This window comes from Acinonyx jubatus, chromosome B4 (genome assembly GCF_027475565.1).
Source record: "Acinonyx jubatus isolate Ajub_Pintada_27869175 chromosome B4, VMU_Ajub_asm_v1.0, whole genome shotgun sequence".
Taxonomy (NCBI): domain Eukaryota; kingdom Metazoa; phylum Chordata; class Mammalia; order Carnivora; family Felidae; genus Acinonyx; species Acinonyx jubatus.
The window spans coordinates 48,740,096-48,760,153 of record NC_069387.1 but is presented as its reverse complement, the minus strand read 5'-3'; the positions used below and the strand labels follow the sequence as shown (position 1 = coordinate 48,760,153).

The following is a 20,058-nucleotide window of genomic DNA, read 5'->3' as shown; positions in this document are numbered from 1 at the left end:
TAATAAACCAGAAATGATTTTTAGAAGTCAGAGTTTTCCCGAAGTATGCTTGAGGAAATCATTTTAAGATATTATTTTTTGCTGCTAAGGTAATGTATGACCAGATAAATCCAAACTGTAAAGAAGGAGGGGAAAAGGCCAAAAAGATGATGGCAATTATTATTGGGGTAAATTTTTTTCCAATTTTTTTTTATTTGTGTGCATGTGGGGAGAGGGTATTAAATTTATATAGAGAGGGACGCCTGGGTGGCTCAATCTGTCAAGCGTCCTGCTTCAGCTCAGGTCATGATCTTGCAGTTCATGGGTTTAAGCCCCACATCAGGCTCACTGTTGTCCACCAAGAGCCCGCTTCAGATCCTCTGTCCCCTTCTCGCTGCCCGTCCTCTGCTTGCTCTCTCTCTCTCTCTCTCTCTCTTTCTCTCTCAAAAAGAAATAAACTTAAAAAAATTATATACAGAGATATTTTAAACAAAATTGTAGTCTGAATAACTCCTGAGGAATGCTCAATAAAAAATTATATCAAGTCCCACTTTTTTTTCCTTTGAAAATATCATGAGCATCTTTCCATGTCATTTGAATTTCTAAAACAAACAAACAAAAAGACTCTCTTTTTTTTTCCAGAATCCTGGGAATGGAATTACTCATTCAATAAGGATAAATATTTTAAAGACTATTGTTTTCTAAAAGGCTGCATCAATTATACCACCATTGTGATAGAATAGTACTTGTCTCAAGATGTTAATTGCAACCCTGAGCATAATAGTATTTTGATCTTTGTGAATATGATTGGCAAAAATTATATTCCATTATTACTTTAATTTGTATTTTTCAGAATGGAAAATTGAAATTTTTAATATATGAACACTTTTATCTTTACTCATTCATGACATGCTTGATCATATTCTTTGCCCATTTTTCTTTTGGTCTATTTGTCATTTTTTCCTATTGATTTATATGTTTTTTAAACTTTAAGGATATTATCACTTAGTCAAATATATTGCTAATATTTTCCTATTTTAACTCAACATTTTAGTTTCATAGATGAGTTTGGTTTGCACAAGTTTTGCTGATACAGGTAATCAAACCTATTAACCTTTTTCATTGTGAACATGAATAACATGTTCATGCATTGTGAACATGCAATATCATTGCATTTATCTATGGTTATGGAAATTTTAGTAGTTTAATACTTTGAAAATCATATTTTTATCCATGTGGACTTTTTTATGTTAGGTAAATACATATTTCCTTCAAATAACCAAATTTCACAGCATAACTTGATATTTGTTGTGAAAAGTTACTTAAACCATAAATACCCCATAGCCATAGGATAAGTGGAATGAAACTAATCAGTTAGTAATATATACTTTAATATATTCTTAGTTCTTAGGCTATCGTAGGGCTATTTTAGAGCTGTCTATTTTGTTCCTGTCAGCTGCCTCTTGATTTTAGCTTAGTATCACCCTCTGTTTAATTATTATGACTTTATGATATATATCAACTATTGCTAATCATACTTCTCCTTATGGTTTACTCTTCATTTGTAAAGCTCTTATTTCCTATAGTGTACATTTCCAGGTGAATTTTAGAATCATTTTATCAATTTTCCCCAAATCTCGTGTTTATGTTAATGAAATAAGTACTACTTGTTAGTTAATTAAAACAATAAAGCTTTTCGGGGTGCCTGAGTGGCTCAGTTGGTTAAGCCTCTGATTTAGGCTCAGGTCATGATCTCATGGTCCCTGTGTCCGGCTCTGTGCTAACAGCTCAGAGCCTGGAGCCTGCTTCAGATTCTGTGTCTCCCTCTCTCTCTGTTCCTCCCCTGCTCACACTCTCTCTCTCTCTCTCTCTCTCAAAAAGAAATAAAAGATTTTTAAAAATTAAATAAATAAATAAATACATACATACATACATAAATAAATGCTTTTATAATATTTAGTGTTCCCTCTAAGTAGATAACATAACTTTTTTATTTATTCAATGTTAAAAAATTCAGTTCAGTTAGATTTTCTTTTCTTCATCCATGTCTTGAACATTTCTGTTGGACTTATTGTAGGCATTTTATGCTCTTTCTCATTTTGCTGTTATGAACTGACTCCTTTCCCTCCTTCCAAATTCACTGAGATAATAATTATGTATCATATAGGGGGAGTATTAATATATATGTCTATATCTTACATCCAACTTCTTAAACTTTCTTAGTAAATTTATGAGAGTATTTATCTTTTTCAGTTTACAGAAAAATTATCTAATCTTAAATATAATTTTTAAAAATCCTTATTTCCAATATTAACTCTGATGCTTTATACCTTTATCAGGACAAAGAACGCCAGAACAGTGTTAATACCAGAAGATAGTCACATTTTACCCTGTTCATAATCTTAATTTGAATCTCTATTTTTTTAAATATATTTGTAGGTCTATAATGTTAAAGGATATTCTTTATCATAAGAAAATTTCTATTTCTTGTTTTCTAAGATCTAAACAAATCAGAGTAAATTTTATTGAATGCTTCTTAAGTAGCTCTTGAGATCACCTCTTGATTTTCTTACTATTCCTGATATTATAGTATATTTAATTAATAGATTTTTCAATATTAAATCATCTTCACATACATGAGATAGACAACAGCTGGCAGTAGCAATATTTGATGGTTCTTTGCTTTTCTAGAAAGATCCAGGGGAAAGAGTCATCTCTTCCATGAAAATTAAAAGGTACATTCAGGATGCATTATCTCTTTTGAAGATACTTCCTGGTAACTTTTCCCCCACTGTTTCTTGCCAGTAAGATTTTTTCTTTTTTCTTGGTTCAATTTAGATAATTAAGGTTTTCCTAGATAATCATCCCATTTCCATAATATACTTTTTTAGTTTTATTTTTTTATTCAATTATATTAACATACAGTGTTATATTAGTTTTAGGTATACAATATAGTGATTCAACAATTCTATACATTATTCAGTGCTCATTAGGACAAGTGTAGTCTTAATCCCCTTCACCTGTTTCACCAATCCCCCTCCGACCTCCCTTCTGGGAACCATCTATTTGTTCTCTATAGTTAGGAGTCTGTTTTTCAGTTTGTCTCTCTTTTTCCTTATTCCTTTGTTTTGTTTCTTAAATTCCACATATGAGTAAAATCATATTATTTGTCTTTCTTTGGCTGACTTATTTCACTTAGCATTAGACCCTCTAGATGGACCTGTGCTGTGGCAGATGGCAAGATTTCATTTTTTAAAAAATGTTTATTTATTTTTGAGAGAGAGAGAGAGAGAGAGAGAGAGAGAGAGAGAAACCAAGTGTGAGTGGGAGAGGAACAGAGGGAAAGGGAGACACAGAACTCAAAGCAGGCTCCAGGCTCCGCACTGTCAGCACAGAGGCTTAATTAAATTCACAAACTGTGAGATAATGACCTGAGCCGAAGTTGGACGCTTAACCCACTGAGACACCCAAGTGCTCCTCATTCTTTTTTTATGGCTGAGTAATATTCCATCATATACATAATGAGATACACACACATGTATACACCACACCTTCCTTCTTCCATAAGATTTTTGAAACTAATATAGCACACTTATAAATAAATATTGTTATGGCCCCTCTTTTGTTATCTATTCTCTTTGGATTTGTCAGGGTTTCTGTTGTTGTTACCTTTTCTTGCAATGAATCAGGCCTTAGAATTATTAAATCTAATATTCTTTAATATATTGATTTCCTACTGTCATCTTTATTTTTTTCTTTGACTTTCCTTATAATTCTTATTTATTTTCTAGGGTTCTTTTGTGCTGAATGTTTAGTTCATTTATTTGCATTCCTTCAAACTGAAAAAATATGTGCCTTTAAATGTACCTCTGAATAGAATTTAAATCTGTATCCCTAAATTTATAAATGCAATTTCCTCATCACTTCATTTTCAAATACTTTGTGGTTGTGGGTTTCATTTTTCTCTTTGACCAAATGATTATGTAGGGGCAGTATCTTAATTTCTAGGAGATTTGGTTTGCTATTGATGTTATTTAAACTTCTATAAGAGAGTATTTTTAAATTTTTTTTTCAACGTTTTTTATTTATTTTTGGGACAGAGAGAGACAGAGCATGAACGGGGGAGGGGCAGAGAGAGAGGGAGACACAGAATCGGAAACAGGCTCCAGGCTCCGAGCCATCAGCCCAGAGCCTGACGCGGGGCTCGAACTCACGGACCCCGAGATCGTGACCCAGACCGCGAGATTGTGACCTGGCTGAAGTCAGACGCTTAACCGACTGCGCCACCCAGGCGCCCCAAGAGAGTATTTTTTTACTAAACAATAGTATAATCTTTATTAAACTCTTATCAATCACATTATTCTAATCCTCTACATCATTTTCTTTGTTGCTTTTTCTATCAAAACTTGACCAAAATGTGACAGTCATTCACAAAAATTGATCTACCTGTTTTTATCCAAGTTTCCAACAGACTTGTTATATTTTCATTACTTAAAGGATGTTCATTGACCTGTCTTCAATTTGGACTGTGCTTTTTATAAATAGAAAAAAATCCTCAGTGTCTCTTTGACACTATTTTTCCTCTGAATTCAACTTTGCCTGAAATTAGTATTTTTTATTTTTTAATTTTTGTCTCTTCCTTATGATATCCTATATTATTATTATTATTATTATCATTATTGTTATTTGAACTTTTGTCGTTGTGTGTTAGGGGTGTTTTTTCATAAGCAAAAGTTGTAATATGTATACAGTCCCTTTTCCTTCTTCATTTTGACCTTTTTTGTATTTAGTCATCCTCAGTAGGAGAAATTTACTGACAGGCAGTATTTACCAACTAAGAATGTGTATGGATTCCCTTAGCCTATGTCCCTTTCCATATTTTTAATGAAGTTTTCTGTGAAAGTGCCCCCATTAAAACCCAAGTAATCGTGATAAGCAAACTGCTGGGCTGGAGTGAGAATTTGACACCATTTTCTTATTGTCCAATAATCTGATCAAATAATGTGATTGTAAACTGGTCTCAAGCATACATGACTATTGAGTGCTCCCTAGAGCCCACATTCACCTCTAATGCTTTTCTTTGGGAGCTACACTACCTGAAAGCAATGTGCCTTGACTGCCATGCACCCACTACTTCCTGTCTTCTGTTTTAAAGGAGTCATATTGCCTGATGTAGTTTAGAAGCAGAGCTACTTGGTACTGGGTACTGATTAGAATGGAATATGGAACTGCTCCTTCTTCTCCCCAAAACAGTAATCATGCATCAGAGCCACAGAAGCTACTAGAATTCTGTGTAGAACTGACCTTGATTTCTGTGTAGGGGCATGTTCTCATCACCTCCTCTTCACCTGGTCAGTGTGGGAGGGGTCCTTAACCTAAATAGGATAAGGTGGCTGAAAATATGACACCTGACACTGGAGAGATGGGCTGACAGCAGCTTATTAGTCAGACACACTCACAGGTCAGGGGAGGAGAACGAGTCACACAGGGCCATATGGGGGCTAACTTGAGAATAGAGCAACAAAGGTCTGTGGAGGGCGAGCCTGGTAGTAACAAAACAGGGAGTGACTCCTGGATCCCACAGGAGGATGTGACTTCCTGTTTGCTTGATGTTGAGGTCTGAGAAGGAGGTGAGAGCTTTAGGGTGAATACCAGTAGCAGGCAGCTGGGCTGACTAATAGGGGAACTAACCAGGTGAGGGAGGCCTTCCCCTGGGGTGAGGAGTGTGTCTGAAAGGGCAAAGAACTATGTGGTTAGGCCTTTGGGGCCCTGTGAGGCTCAAAGACATAAAGACAGCATATGAAATTTGGGGCTTTACAATACAAGGCATAATATGGGACAAGAATAAAGCATTTTCTTCTTTCATATTAGTGACTTTGTACTGTTTATAGTAACATAATTCTATTAGCATCATTGGGGCTTTAGTAGTGCAGTTTGTAAGATGAGGATTCTACTGAGCAATGCCTCAACATACCTCTCTGCACCTTCACTCTTTCATCTGTAAAATACAAGAACTAGTCTAGATAATTCTATAGTCCTTTTGTCTCTAAAATGGCCATGATAATTTAAGATAAATAGAAACATTTTACTTAGTGTCTATAAGGTCTAATACTCCAGAGTAATTACCTGTTTGCATGTCTCTTCTACAAATCTATGAGCTCGTTTTCTTAAGCAACTTGAAATGCCCGTTTTATGATACATGAAAATTTCTTAACAAATGATTTTCAAATGAATGAATAAATCTAACTGAACAAGAAATATGTGGAGAACTTCTGAGCAATGCTAAATATTTCGTGAATGTTCTATTACCGAGTGGTCTAACTTTCATTACTAACTAGCTGGTTATTCTACTAAAGTACTTAACTTGGGTTCACTGTGAGCATTAACATATGGCACTTACCACTGTTTATGTAGCACATTCTTTTCTCATGTTGTTAAACTTCCTTACCTTCCCAAGCTAAGATCTGGAGAAGTTTAGTTTGTTCCATTTTAGACCTAAAGTCTTCTCTTTGTCTCCTTTGGCAAGGATGCCCCAGATTTCAATCAGCTACTAGAAATGTCAGGTGAAAAATGGCACAAATGTGAATTACGACAATAAAAGTTTATAAGCTACTAAAATAAAGTTATAGTACCTAAGAGCTGAGTCAACTGACAATGTTAAATGGAACATTTTACAACCAGTCCTGGGATAATGATAAAAAAAAAAAGTGGCACACAGAACATGAAGAAATATCTGACAGGAAATGGGCCCGAGATCAAGTTCAGGCTACATGATTTTGTATGAGCTACTTCTAAAGTGTGTGTGGGTGGGAGTGATAATCTAAAGTTTATGGAGCGCCTCCTCTGTGTCCAACCCTTGACATCCTTACTTCTCATAACAGCTCAGTGAGAAAGGTGTTGCTGTCATTTTAGAGAGGAGAAACCGAGGCTGAAGTGGTTCAATTGGACAAATGCCCAAAAACAAAACTATTAAATAACAGAAACAATATTTGACTTCAAAATCTCTCCACCTCCAAGCCCATTCTCTATCAGTCTATGTAAAGAGATAGCTTTGGGTGAAACTCACACCCAAAGCTATCTCTTTACATAGACTTATAATCTCTATATAAATAAAACAAATTTTAGGTTTCATGAAGTATCCCTCTGTCCAACTTGATGCTAGTGTGTGTCCTATGCTATCAATTCAGGTGATTGTTCCCCTTACCATGGAGCTCACCATATAGATTAGCTACACAGGGAATGTAAAATTATAGCTAAGTAAGGCAAAAATATGGGGCTAGCATGAAGATCAGCATTAGGAAGGAAGTTGAACACTAAAAATGATGTTCAAGAAGGACTATAGAAATGTTAACAGGAGTTTGAATAGGTGATATGGCAATCATCCATTTTATTTTTTTTAAATAACTCCACTCACAAAATATTTTGTGTTACTCATAAATTCCCGCAGCTTTCCCTAACCTTTCTAGGATGACATCCTCTTGTCACCCCACACGCCCATAATTCCCAGTCACGGTGCTTCTCATTTGTGCCCACCACAGTATCCCCAGTGACAGATACAATGGCACATGTAGGGGGAGCTGGTGCTATCCTGATGGGCTGGAGCCTATCCTGATAGGCTGGTATTTGCTGTAATTGCATAATTTTTTAGAAATATTATGTTTTACCTTTAAAGATCTTACAAAATTTATATTCTTCTCCCTCATCTTACTTTGTTATAATATAAAGATAGCCTTTTCAATTACTTATTATGGACCAAAATTCATGCTCCAAGCAGAATTAATGTCATGTTAATTCTGAGGCTTCGCATACTCTGTACAAACTCCTCTCATTCTAGCCAGAGAAACACAGTGATAAAATGGTCTAAACGCATCACATGCAAAGTGCTGATGTGAAATGAAAAGGACAGAAATATGATTGGGATATTAATTCAGGAGAAATAAGGAAATAGGACTGTTTGAATAAGGTTAGCAGGGTGGTTTAGTTCTTCCTGAAAATATGTGTGATGTTATCTCACCTTACCTTGACTTCCACCCGAACTACCCCCGTTCAAGTACAATCAAATGCTTGGTTTCTACACACACACACACACACACACACACACACACACACACACACAAGAGGGCTACACAATACCCAATAGACAGACACAGACGGAAACGTTATGTGAAACTACTCCTATCAGATGAAGGCATTATGTCAATATAGCAATAACACCATGCATTTCTATTGTAATGGAACACAAATTAATAAAATGGGGAAGTAGAACTTGCCAAACAGCTTTAAACTCAATACCAGATTTCAATTATAGGTCCAAGACACAAGCTAATTTTCATGGTTGGTCCGTAATAATAGTCATTGTTAAATGACAGAAGAGAAACAGCTTTAAATGGGAAGTGGCACAATTAATCACAGCTGTCATACTTATGTACTTGCTGACTATCAACCCTGAACAGAACATTTAATTCAAATCTCATTTAAAAGTATGCACTGTCAAGGGAGAGGCCAAGAACCATTTTCTAGCTCAGGAAGCAACTCACAACCCATGTGCCAAAAATGTTACTGAAGATCGAGTGTATCGGCACATGGACTGATTGCTCTCGTCCCACACCTCTCTTTACAACCCACTGTAGGAACTTCTATAAAAAAGCAATAAAATGCCCAAACCTTGGCATCTGACTGCTCAAAGAAGATCAATTCCTGTTCTCATAATGTATGACTTTTTGGGGGAAGACTCTGCCCATTCAGAACTCCCACTGAATTTAAGTTTTGTCCATGCCTTTTGAGCAATCTTTTTAATATTCTGTAATACTATGTATCTATAACATATTTGTTAATACTAATATCCTATTGTTGTTTTAAAAGTACTGCAACAAATAAGTGCTGCATATATAATGCATTATTTCGTATAATGTATTAAATAATAATGTATCAAAACCCACTGAAGGAAAATTGAGTGTGTGTAGAAATAGAGATAATGCATATAGATATAGATATGGATTTGGGTACAGAAAGAGAGAGAGAATTATAGCAAAGATCCAAAACAAAAGTTAAAACTTAGGAGCAAAGTAAGAGCAATTACCTTGAATCCTAAATAGTTTCATATGTACTGATGTAATAGTTTTGTGTATAGAAGTTTGACATCCTAAGAAAGAGGGGGATATCTGATTTAGAAGTATTAATTTGAAGGAATTACTTATCAGGTCAAAAAGTACTTTCATGTCAACTAGAGATTTCAAGTAGTTTGATAAATAGGTTCTGTGATATTATAATAATGTAATATTAGATTTATCTAAGATGTCAAAATAATGTAACATCTGGCATCTACGTCTATTATGTCACTAACCTTACAGCTAGAACTGGCTGTGGTAAATATTTTACATTTATTCAATATATATTTACTGAATAATTCCTATGTGTCAGGCACTCTAGGTACTAGATATATAAGAATGAATAAGATAGGTACACGGTTCCAGTTAAGTTAGCATAATCAGGGTTACTTTTATAGCCCAGTTCTTCTGAACCTATATTGCGTTATACAAATTAAGGTTTTTTTGACCTTCAAAATATTTGTGGTACTTTGCTTGTTATTTTACCATTAATTACAGAATTAAACGAGTCTTGACAATGAGTTTCAGATGAGCTTTTTTGCTTTGTAGATATTATTGAAGCGAATAAATCTCTATGAATAGTGGAATGATAAAATATTCACAGAAACTTACAACTCTGCAGTTGAATAACAATTACTTTTGTTCCAAACAGGCAATTGGTTTCCAAACACATTAAACAAAGGCAATTTAGAAAGCTTCTTCTTCTTTTTGGCATCATTAACGTTGTTGAACGTCCTGGGATTCTGGAGTGTTTCACAAAGGTAAGTTTGTGGTAAGATGAGCAATTTCTGAGTCCATGAAATATTGATCTGGGAACTATCACTGAGCCAACGGGAATCCTGTATGCCATGACTGGACAAATTAGCATATTAGAGAAATTTAACAGATTATTCAGAGCAAGAAATTTCAATTTAGACTTCACTTTTGCCATTGATCCTTATAATAAAATAGTGCTTTACTCGATTCTAAAACATGTTCTGAAAGAAGATATGTTTTCTCCACTATATAGCACCACTTTAGAATTAGAAATAACCATATTGATAATAAGAATGAATGAGTCATTATCATTAAAAGCAAATATCATTAAACAAATAGCTAGAAATCTAATGATGCTTAAGATTTGGATTCCATTCAGGCCTTTCAATCAGCAGTGACCATTTCAAGGTCAATAACAAACTGCAAAATCATTTAGTCAGTCACCTGAGACCAGTCAGTGTCTTATTATGTATCATCTACCATCCATCCATTGCCAGCCCACCTCTCTCTCTCACTGACGTATTTTTGGAGGACTGTGTAGTTTTGAGCAAATTGTCTAACTTCTCTGAGCCTCTGTTCTTATATTTGTAAAATAAAATCAAGAAAACCAACATCTTGTGGGCTTTAGGCATATGAATTTTGGTAAAGGGCTGAGCACAGTACCTGTCATGTTGTGTCAACTACAGAGATCTTTATTTTTCTCACTTCCCTCTATTCACTTATCTATTTAGTCATATTTTATCTCATCACTGTCACTTCTCCCTTGCCTAAATCATTCTTTCATTCATTGAATAAATCTCTGTTGGAACACCAGTCATGCGATAGGTACTACATGCGATAGTAAACTAGAAGGACACAAAGTCAGTAAGTCAATAAATGTTTACTGCCATTATGTTCCTGCTCTCACGGAGCTTATGGTTCAGTGTAAAAGAGAGGCACTTAAATTTCATGCAAGGCAGAATTAATGACAAAATCAAAAGTTTTAATGGCTCCCTGAATTTTTATATTTCTTACCTTCCAAAGTATATAAGTTGTTGAATTGATCCTCCACAATATAAATACCTATCTCATTCTTGGATTGAAAGCCAAATTAGAATATCAAAGAGTCTTGCAGAAGGATCCAAGGGGAATATCCTCAGTTTTGGAGCAAAATAGAGTCATCGATGAAAACCGAAGGTGAAGGCAAAGCCTCTTTCCCCTCCATTCGTTGCCTCCAAACACATAAGTGGTGCTCATCTTCCAGTTCTCATAAACCCTACACTTCTTACATCTTCTCCCACTGTAAGATCTGACCTTTGTCTTTTCATAAAGTAGTTTGAAAGGTAATTTTTTTAGTCAGCCCAGTTGAATCCACTTCCACTACTTGGCTGTAGAAACTTCAGCAAGCTATTTAACTTTGTTAAGCCCATTTTTTTCATTTGTAAAGTGAAAACAGTAAGAATAGCAATTGTGCCGTAAAATTGTTGTGAGGATGAGTAAATGCTCAAAAGTGTTAGCAATAGTAATAATAATGACCTCATGCTTTGCCTTATGCCTCCTTCTTCCTCCTTTTTAATTCTTCTTCTAGACTCATGCAGAGGTGTGGCAAAAATGACCAGGATTATGGGCTGAATTCATGGAAGAACTAGCACTGGAACCAGACTCTATTAGCTCGGGGATTTACTCATTCATTCATTCATTCATTCATTCATTCAATATACTAAGCATTGTTCCAGGCACTAGAAAAAAAAAAAAAAACAAAAAACTGAAGACAGCAAAGTACCAGTCTATATGAGCTACTATTTAGTACTCAAATTCAATTATTTAAGTGTGATTCTTTCTCTGTGATTGTTGAACAAGTGAGTTACTACAAAGAAGTGACAGATGGTGGAGTGGGGTACAGAGAAGGAGACAAGAATAAAATGGTACAAAGCACCAAATATTGGAGGAACCAAAAGTGGGAAGGGACTAAGTGATAATAGAAGATTTATTGAGAAATAAATCTGATTCTTAGCAAATCCTCTATTTCCCTACATTTTCTTTTCCTTTTTTTCTGTTTACTTTTTGAGGACAGGGGGAAAAATAGAGACAGGATAAAACAAAGCAAGAAGGGAGGAAATTAATTTTCCAAGTGTTAAGCACTCCTATCTTGGGCAGTATGCAACACACACACACACATAACCTCATGTAATCTCTACCACCTCCCTGTTACATAAATCTTATCACTTTTTATAAATAAGAAAACTAAAGTGAGAATCTAGGTAAGTAAATTGACTAGGTTCACACACCTAGGATTCAAACCCATGTGTGTATCTTTATAAAGCTCACACACTTTCTCCTACCAGCATACTGTTTCTAAGTGCCACAGAAGAGCTCTCTACCTACTCTATAACAACCCCTTGACTCTGATGGATAGGGAAGAAACCCATCCCTTCAGTTAAAGTAACCATACCCACCATCACCTGTCGATCAGCCACTCCACCGGGAAAGAATGGGTGTCACATATCAGAAGAAAAGAGAGTGGAAAATTTGCCAGCAGAGATCAAGCAGCTAAAACCAACTACATTAGTGCAAAGTCACACATTACCCTGGGTATCTATTGCCCATTGGGGCGGGACGGTCCAAGCCAGAAGTTAGGCAAGAAACTATATGGAACTTATGGTAGGAGATCAGTGTCTCTAGTAAGGAATGAATGATTTTGATTTAGTTCTATACTGATTGTGTGATTGTCAAACACTAACAAACAGTAAGTATGTGAAGAAACAGGAGAAAACACAGGTGTTCTAGAGACAGTATTATTGAAACATATTATTTAGGAGTCAGTGTTTGATTGCAATAAACATTTCATCACAATTCAATTTTTACCAAACCCAATGGTGTTCAGAGCCAGATAACAGTGACAAATCTATCAAGAACAAGACAGTCCCAAGTTATTCTTGTTCTTAAAGTTTTGAGAACAGCATATTAATTATGAAACAGCATCTTCACCAACACACAGCTGACCTTAGGTCTCTGTTGGCACCTGAGGGTACCCCCACCATGATTTTTATATTAGTGTGATACAATCCTAGTTTAAGTCCTAGAACAAAAAGAATCTTGCCAGGGTCTCTCAGATATCACCTGAGTACCATTAGGAATTATATATGAATATCAGGCAAGATTTATTTTTCATTTGTACAAAAACAAAACAAAACAAAACAAACAGCCCTCTGCCTCTGTCTGTCTTAGAGTCCTCCTCAATCAAATCTAAAAGTAGCAATGGTAACATGTCATACCTGAGGCTCTTCAGGTTGGGAGTGAAGGATGTAGGTAGATGAAATGTCTTTCCCTAGCAGAAAAGTATTACATAAACATCCCTACAGTGCTGGATAAAAATATATATCCCACATTAGATGCTGAAATAAAAAGATATTACAGATGTTTTAGGGAGGGAGGGTAAAAGGGTGTTTGTTTTTATCTCAACACCACTGTCCTTCCAGTATGGTAAAACATATCTTTTTAAAAAAATTTTAATGTTTATTTATTTTTGAGAGAGAGAGAGAAAGAGAGAGAGAGAGCGAGCAGGAGAGGGGCAAAGAGAGGGAGACACAGAATCCAAAGCAGGGTGCAGGCTCTGAGCTATTAGCACAGAGCTTGATGCAGGGCTGGAACTCACAAACTGCAAGATCATGACCTGAGCCAAAGTCAGACACTCAACCAACTGAGCCACGAAGGCACCTCTGTAAAACACATCTTAAAGTTAATACCATTGCCCCAACTTTGTCAATAATACCAGTAGTCTTCTGTGCATAACTTGTCATAATTATTGAAAGCAACATAAATCAGAGACAAAAGACCACTTATTCAAGCATTATTCTTCTCTTACAGTTACTTTTAGCAATATATTGAGAGGGAAAAGCAGGTAAAATCCACTTTGGAAACTTTCACAAATCAGTAGTAGATGTTTGACCTCAGAAGCCTACATGTATCTGATAAAACTGAACTTATAGCCCATATTCACTTGTTCATTCAACAAATATTTTTGAGCATGTGCTATCCACCAGGCACTAGGAACACAGCAGTGAATAAAGCAGTTTGAAATTCCTATCCTCCTAAAACTTTCTCAGAAGTGTTTGTGTCTTTTTTCTTAATGTTTGTTTATTTATTTATTTTTGAGAGAGAGCACGAGCAGGGGAGGAGCAGAGGGGGGACAGAAGGTCCAAAGCAGACTCTGTGCTGACAGCAAAAAGCCTCACGTGGGGCTTGAACTCAAAAACCATGAGAGCGTGACCTGAGCCGAAATCAAGAGTCGTACGCTTAACTGACTTAGCCACCCAGGTGCCCCAAGAGAATAATGTGTCTTTAAAAGTAGTGTGCTACAGGGAGAAAAGGCCAGAATTTTGAATAAGAGAGTTCCCAGTCTAGGGTCTGCCAACTACTATTCATATGAACCCCAAAGAAGTCATTTAACCTCTTAGAATTTTAGTTTCCCTATCTGTGAAATGGGGATGATTTCATCCTTCTAGGGTTGTAGTGAGAATTCACTAAGCGAGGGTGGGTATAGAGCCCTAGCATGGTGCCTGGCACTTAGAAGACAGACACTCAGGAAAGCCACATGTTCCTTGGGTCAGGAGTATAGGGTATGCATTCTAGAAATGTATTCATGGATTGTTTGACAACGGTGTTTTCTACATGGGTTCAACACTGAATTTACAAATCTCCTGTGCATCTGAAGTATTTCATGAGTCCTGGTCTCCATGAAAACTGTAAAGTTGATAGGGTTTCAGACTTTCCCCCATCTCGCTCTGTCAGTCATTGCAAGTTGTAAAACAGCGCCATCTAAAGGTCCTTATGAGACAACTTAACATGTCCTGAAACTCCCTTTGTCGTTTTATAAAGACTGTTCTGGTACACAGTGCTCTTAAATAATCATCACTGTTGTGCCAGTATCTATGGACCCGTAATAAAAGGTAGACAGCACAGGAAGAAAGCAAATGATTTATCAAGTCATCTACATCTGGTCCTAAAAAAAGCTTTCTTTCTTTCTTTTTTAGGTATTGTAATCTAAATCATTTTAATGCCCAGAACATCAGTGGAAGTAATCTTGAAGAAACACTTCTCCTCCATGAAAAGTCTCAGAAATTTTATGGCAGTACACAAGAATTTTCTTCAAGTATTGGTCTTTGGGAGACAGCCCTATGAAACTACATTTGACTCTACCCATCCTATGAGCAAAATATTCACGTTTTCTTCACCTGAACACCTTATGCATTTTAGTTTAAGAATTAATATGCATGGCAGTGACTTTAGGAATATTATGGGTGTACTTTATTTATAAAGACTAATCATGACTCTTCTGGTGAACTATTATGCTTTTGCATTAACACATTATACATTACAATTGATAAAGTAATTTCAAAGTCTGTGTTGCCTCCATGACAACAAAATGATTAGGTCCTAAACATTACTATATTTTACAACTTTTTACAATGGTGGTTCAGCCATTAAAAGCAATATAAATGCTATTTTTAGTTTTAATGTGCCAATAGAATCAAAATAATAGTATGTTAACATTCCTCCTTTCTATACATTTATTGAGCACTTATTACAATGCCAGACCTTGTGATCATATGCTGTCTATATCTGACTAAATAATAAATCTATACATGATTTTACTATATTTGATGTTCATATTATCCTATCAAGATATGAAGGAAATTTTCTCGAAATTAAAAAGCAATGTTAACTAAAACTGAGGCCCTTAACAAAGAAAGAATATTCAATCCTGAAGACATTATAAAATAAAGGTAAGTGATGGAATTATTCTGATTAAAGGAAAAAAGAAAATTGAGGAAGATTAAATGAGTGTTGAGAGAGTAATTGATGAATCAAATAGAGAAGCTTAAAGAGGATCCCTAATTCAAATGACACATTTTGGTCTTCAATGCTACCAATTCAGATATATTCAGAAGATCGTCTTCCAAAAGACATAAATAACATTTATCCTTTGAATAAACAAAGAAATGTGGAAACTCATAAAAAATAATAAACCAATATCAAACAAAACTAATGCCCCCTACCTTTGTAACAATGCTTGTCAAAGTTTGTTTGAGGATCACCTGCTTTAGGAGAATCTTTCTGGCTCCTGCCAAAGACTGCCTTAACCCAAATCTTTTTCCAGGAATCAGTGGGTTTAACAAACACACCCCGATCATTCTCATTCTCCCTGAAGTATAAGTGCCACTGCTTTCTAGGACAGTTCACAGCAGATAGGATAGCTGGGTTTATCAGCTGATTGCAAACGACTCTGCAATTAAGCACCTTCCCTTGTGTATACCTAAAATATTTGAGATCTGTAGAATAAAAGATTTATTCATCTTGATTAGATATGATATGCATTTTTAATTGCAAAAAAACAGCTGTAAAGCACCAGGTGTTTCTCATACTCAATTTTTTGTTTGCTTGTTTGTTTGGAGGACAAATAAAACGACTAGCTCTTGCAGACATAAATTCTTGCCTTGTAACTTTTCCAAATCCCTCTCTCTCTCTCTCTCTCTATTTGTGTGTGTGTGTGTGTGTGTGATCTGAAAAAATAGTGAGGCCAACCCCTGGATACGTCTTACAGGTTTTTTTTTTGCCGCAAAGGTTAAATGTCACGTTTGCAATCTGGGTTTAATGAACATCCAAAATATCAAGAAACCTTTGAACACCTCACCTTAGTACAAAGTGAGTAGCTCTGGCAGTCTCTCCCACTATTAGAAAAAAAAGGTCTGTTTTATTTTGTTATGTTGTGTTTTTCCCCCCAAAAAAATTTGCCTTCATTTCCCCAATTTCTACACGTAATAGAAAAAAGTGCTCATTACGCTTTCACTCCTCCTTAGAGATGAAAAGAGATCTACAGACTTATAAAGTTGACCCAAAGCAAACACCAAAAGAGCTTAGAATTCTCACATTGGGGTTGACACTTGCGATTAGCTAAATTGCAGTAACTACACATGCTTCCATTCGGAACAGGATACATTCACACGGCAGTTTCTTCTCTAGAGCCTAGCAACATTATCATTGAGCACCTGGAATAGTTTAGGCATTAAGTGTAATTGGTTTTGCTTTACATAAATCTGTAGCTTTGTAAATAAGCGGAGCATTTCAGCTTCTATATAACACCAATTAACTTAAAGGGATGTGTTGTTTGCAGAAGCCTGCTGGGTCTGTACTGTATTTCTCCCATAATATGCTCAGTGGCGGGCAAAGTTCTGGGTCCCTGCAGTGTTCCATTTACTCCCAGTCACTTGGTGCCAAGGGTCTGTACCCAGACACTCATTTGCTCCATTTTTCAGTTGTGAAAGATTGAGAAAATGAAGTCTTCCCTAAAAAGCACCTTCTGTGCTCTATTTTTGTCCATGAGTGAGACCTGAAAGGCAAGGTATTTGAAAATGTTTTCTGTGGCCCACAGAGCACAGGTCTGACCCCATCTGATTCTGTCCACAACAGTGACATCTCTTTCCTCTTCCATTTTTTTCTTGTAGCACTTGAGTCCAACGCAGCCACTACACTGAACTCAACATTGAGAAAACCATATCCTTAGTTCACGAATTTGCTAGTGAAAGTGTTTCCACCAAAATGACTTTTTTTAATAATACCCAAAAATCTGCTCTTGCAAGTTGTTAAATTTTTCCAAGCTCCTTGCATATTTCCCCCTTGTTATCTCTTTACTCCACTTAATCCCTTATCTCTTATATCCCCTCAGGTAATGTTGATTTATAGCATTCATTCCACCCCGGCCAACCTCTGATTCTCTTGGTTTCTGAACTTGTTTTATCGACCATCAGAGTAACAGTACCACCAAAAAAAAAAAAAAACAGCTCATGATTCCAAAGTTTCCTATTAATATCATGCGATTCACAAATTGAGGAAAGAAAAGCACCCCTTCTGAACACTGTCAGGATTCATTGTTTTATGGAAACAGAACTTCAGCCTTAGTTCCCTGAACCGGTCCAGCAGTGGGCATATACCATCTCCACTGCAAGAGAAGCCGCATACAATTACCAGTCACAGACTCACTTCACTCATTTGAGTGAAGGCCTCAAATAAAAGCAACAGCCAAGCGATGACAGCACACCTGAAATGCAGGTGTGAAATGTAGGTCTGCTTGTAGAGAACAGCGATATTAAAGGAACGACGACTAATGACAACTCACATCTATGTCACCCTTTACAGTTTATAGGTTGGTGTCACGCACATCATCACATTTGCTTAGCGCCACCCCTTTGAGAGGTGGGCACATTTTGGCATGCCTGTTTTATAAATGAGAAATTGCAGCTCTGAGACATTAAGTAATTTATCCAGACTCACAGAGATAGTAGATGTCACAGTCAGAACTTGAACCTGGGTCTATCTGTCTCTAAAGTGCCAGTTCCTTCTACAAACAGCACTCATAATGTCACCAACACTGGCACATCCCCAACCGCTTAGGAGAAACACTTCTCTACATCATCTAAAAGGAAACAAGAATGAAAGGAAAGACCATGGCGGGGTTAGAGACCCTGACAAAATGGTTAACAAAAAACAAGGATCTTTCTAACATCTCTTCCCCCTCACTCAGCTTCTGTGGAGCAATGTGTTGTCTTCATGTGGAGCTTAGGGTGTCAGAAGCACCCCACTGAAAAGACCCAGAGTGACCATGGGGGCAGGGGTTTGGGCTCAAAAACATCCTTTCCTTCTTTCATCAAAATGCTCTGGATGTGCTACAATCCATTCCAAACTGCCTTAGAAAACAATTCAAGGAAAACAAATTTACCTCCAAAAATATTATTAATAATTGTGAAGACTCCGGTAGTACTTGCTAAGGGTAAGGCACTGTTCTAGGTGTTTTGGGTATATTAGTTCATTTAATCATCACAATAACTCTATGAGGTAAGTACAATTATTAACTCCATTTTACAGATAAGAAATAGGAAGCATAGAGAAGGTGATGACTTTGCAAAGGTTATACATATACTGTGGACAGAGTAAAAATTTGGACCTGGAGAGTCTGGCTACAAAATCCAGGGTCTAGCTTTCTCTGTATACTGCCTCTCAGTATAGCTGTTGTCTGTAGTAGATTTTTAAATAATCTCAAGGGGATTCCAGGGAAGGCAATGCCTTAACCTAATGGATCTCAGTCTTTTCTGTCCCAACACATAAGAATATGACTTCTTCCATAGGTAATTGCCAGATTGATTCTTAAGGAGAAATTTTTAACACCCCTAAGTTGTGCTCTCATCCTCCCCCTCTGTGAATAATTACTGCCTTCTGCTTAAACCCAAAGGCATGATTCTATGGGCAGAATTTCAGGGGACTGAGACTGGGTGGCTTAGTCGGTTAAGTGTTCGACTCTCGATTTTGACTCAGGTCATGATCTCATGGTTGGTGAGGTTGAGCCCCAAGTCAGGCTCCCTGCTGTCAGCGTGGAGCCTGCTTGGGATTCTCTCTCTCTCTGCCCCTCCCCTGCTTGTGCACGCACACGCATGCTCGCTCTCTCTCTCTCTCTCTCTCTCTCTCTCAAAATAAATAAACATTAAAAAGAAAAAAGAAAAAAAGAACTTCATGCACTGTGGCAGTGGATTGGTACATCTATCTAATAACTATTGTATGGCTACTTTCCCAGTGATCCTTAAATCACATGTGAGCCATCTGTTCCTCACATAAAACATCCCTTGCTAGGTCAAGATTGGAACCTGAGGTCAACTAGACTCTCTACTTCCTTAGCATCTGTATAGATTTTGAGGATTCCTCCAGGCTTGTTATCCAGTAAGTGTGAAATTGTCAAAGATAATCAAGGATAGTGATGGCAAGACTCAATCTCTCTGTCCTTCTCTACCTATCTCTGTCTCTGTCTTTTTCTGTCTCTTTCTAGCTGAGTGTCCCAGTAATATTGCCTACAGTAGAATAGATGCTATTTGACAGCCCAGATCACTTCCCTAGGTGATACACTGTCACTAGTCCACTCAGAGAGCTTGCTAACTATAAAATAATAATAGCACCCAAACCCTAATCTTTCATCCGTCTTAGACAGGTTTGACTCCTTCTACTGGCTGGGAATCCAGTTGTTTCTTAAGCATGCTAAACCACCAGTGACCAAATCTTTTATAAATACAGTAATGAGTCTACGACAAGTGTCTATTACCATGGTAGCAGCAATCCAGGAGCACATTTAACAACATTTATGCAAAGAGCAAGGCTATAGTTCTACCAGGGATAAAAGATGGAGAAAAAATGG

General features: G+C 36.6%; 1 protein-coding gene across 1 annotated transcript in view; it reads left to right on the top strand.

The window, feature by feature from the left end:
• The window catches only part of SLC15A5 (solute carrier family 15 member 5), an 85,887-nt gene extending 69,612 nt beyond the window's left edge, over positions 1 to 16,275 (top strand). The window contains exons 8-9 of the mRNA XM_027035635.2: positions 9,739 to 9,847; positions 14,855 to 16,275. Of these exons, the coding sequence (XP_026891436.1) occupies positions 9,739 to 9,847; positions 14,855 to 15,002 (257 nt within the window). The 3' untranslated portion in view covers positions 15,003 to 16,275. The remainder of the gene's footprint in view (positions 1 to 9,738; positions 9,848 to 14,854) is intronic.
• The last annotated feature ends 3,783 nt before the right edge of the window (positions 16,276 to 20,058 follow it).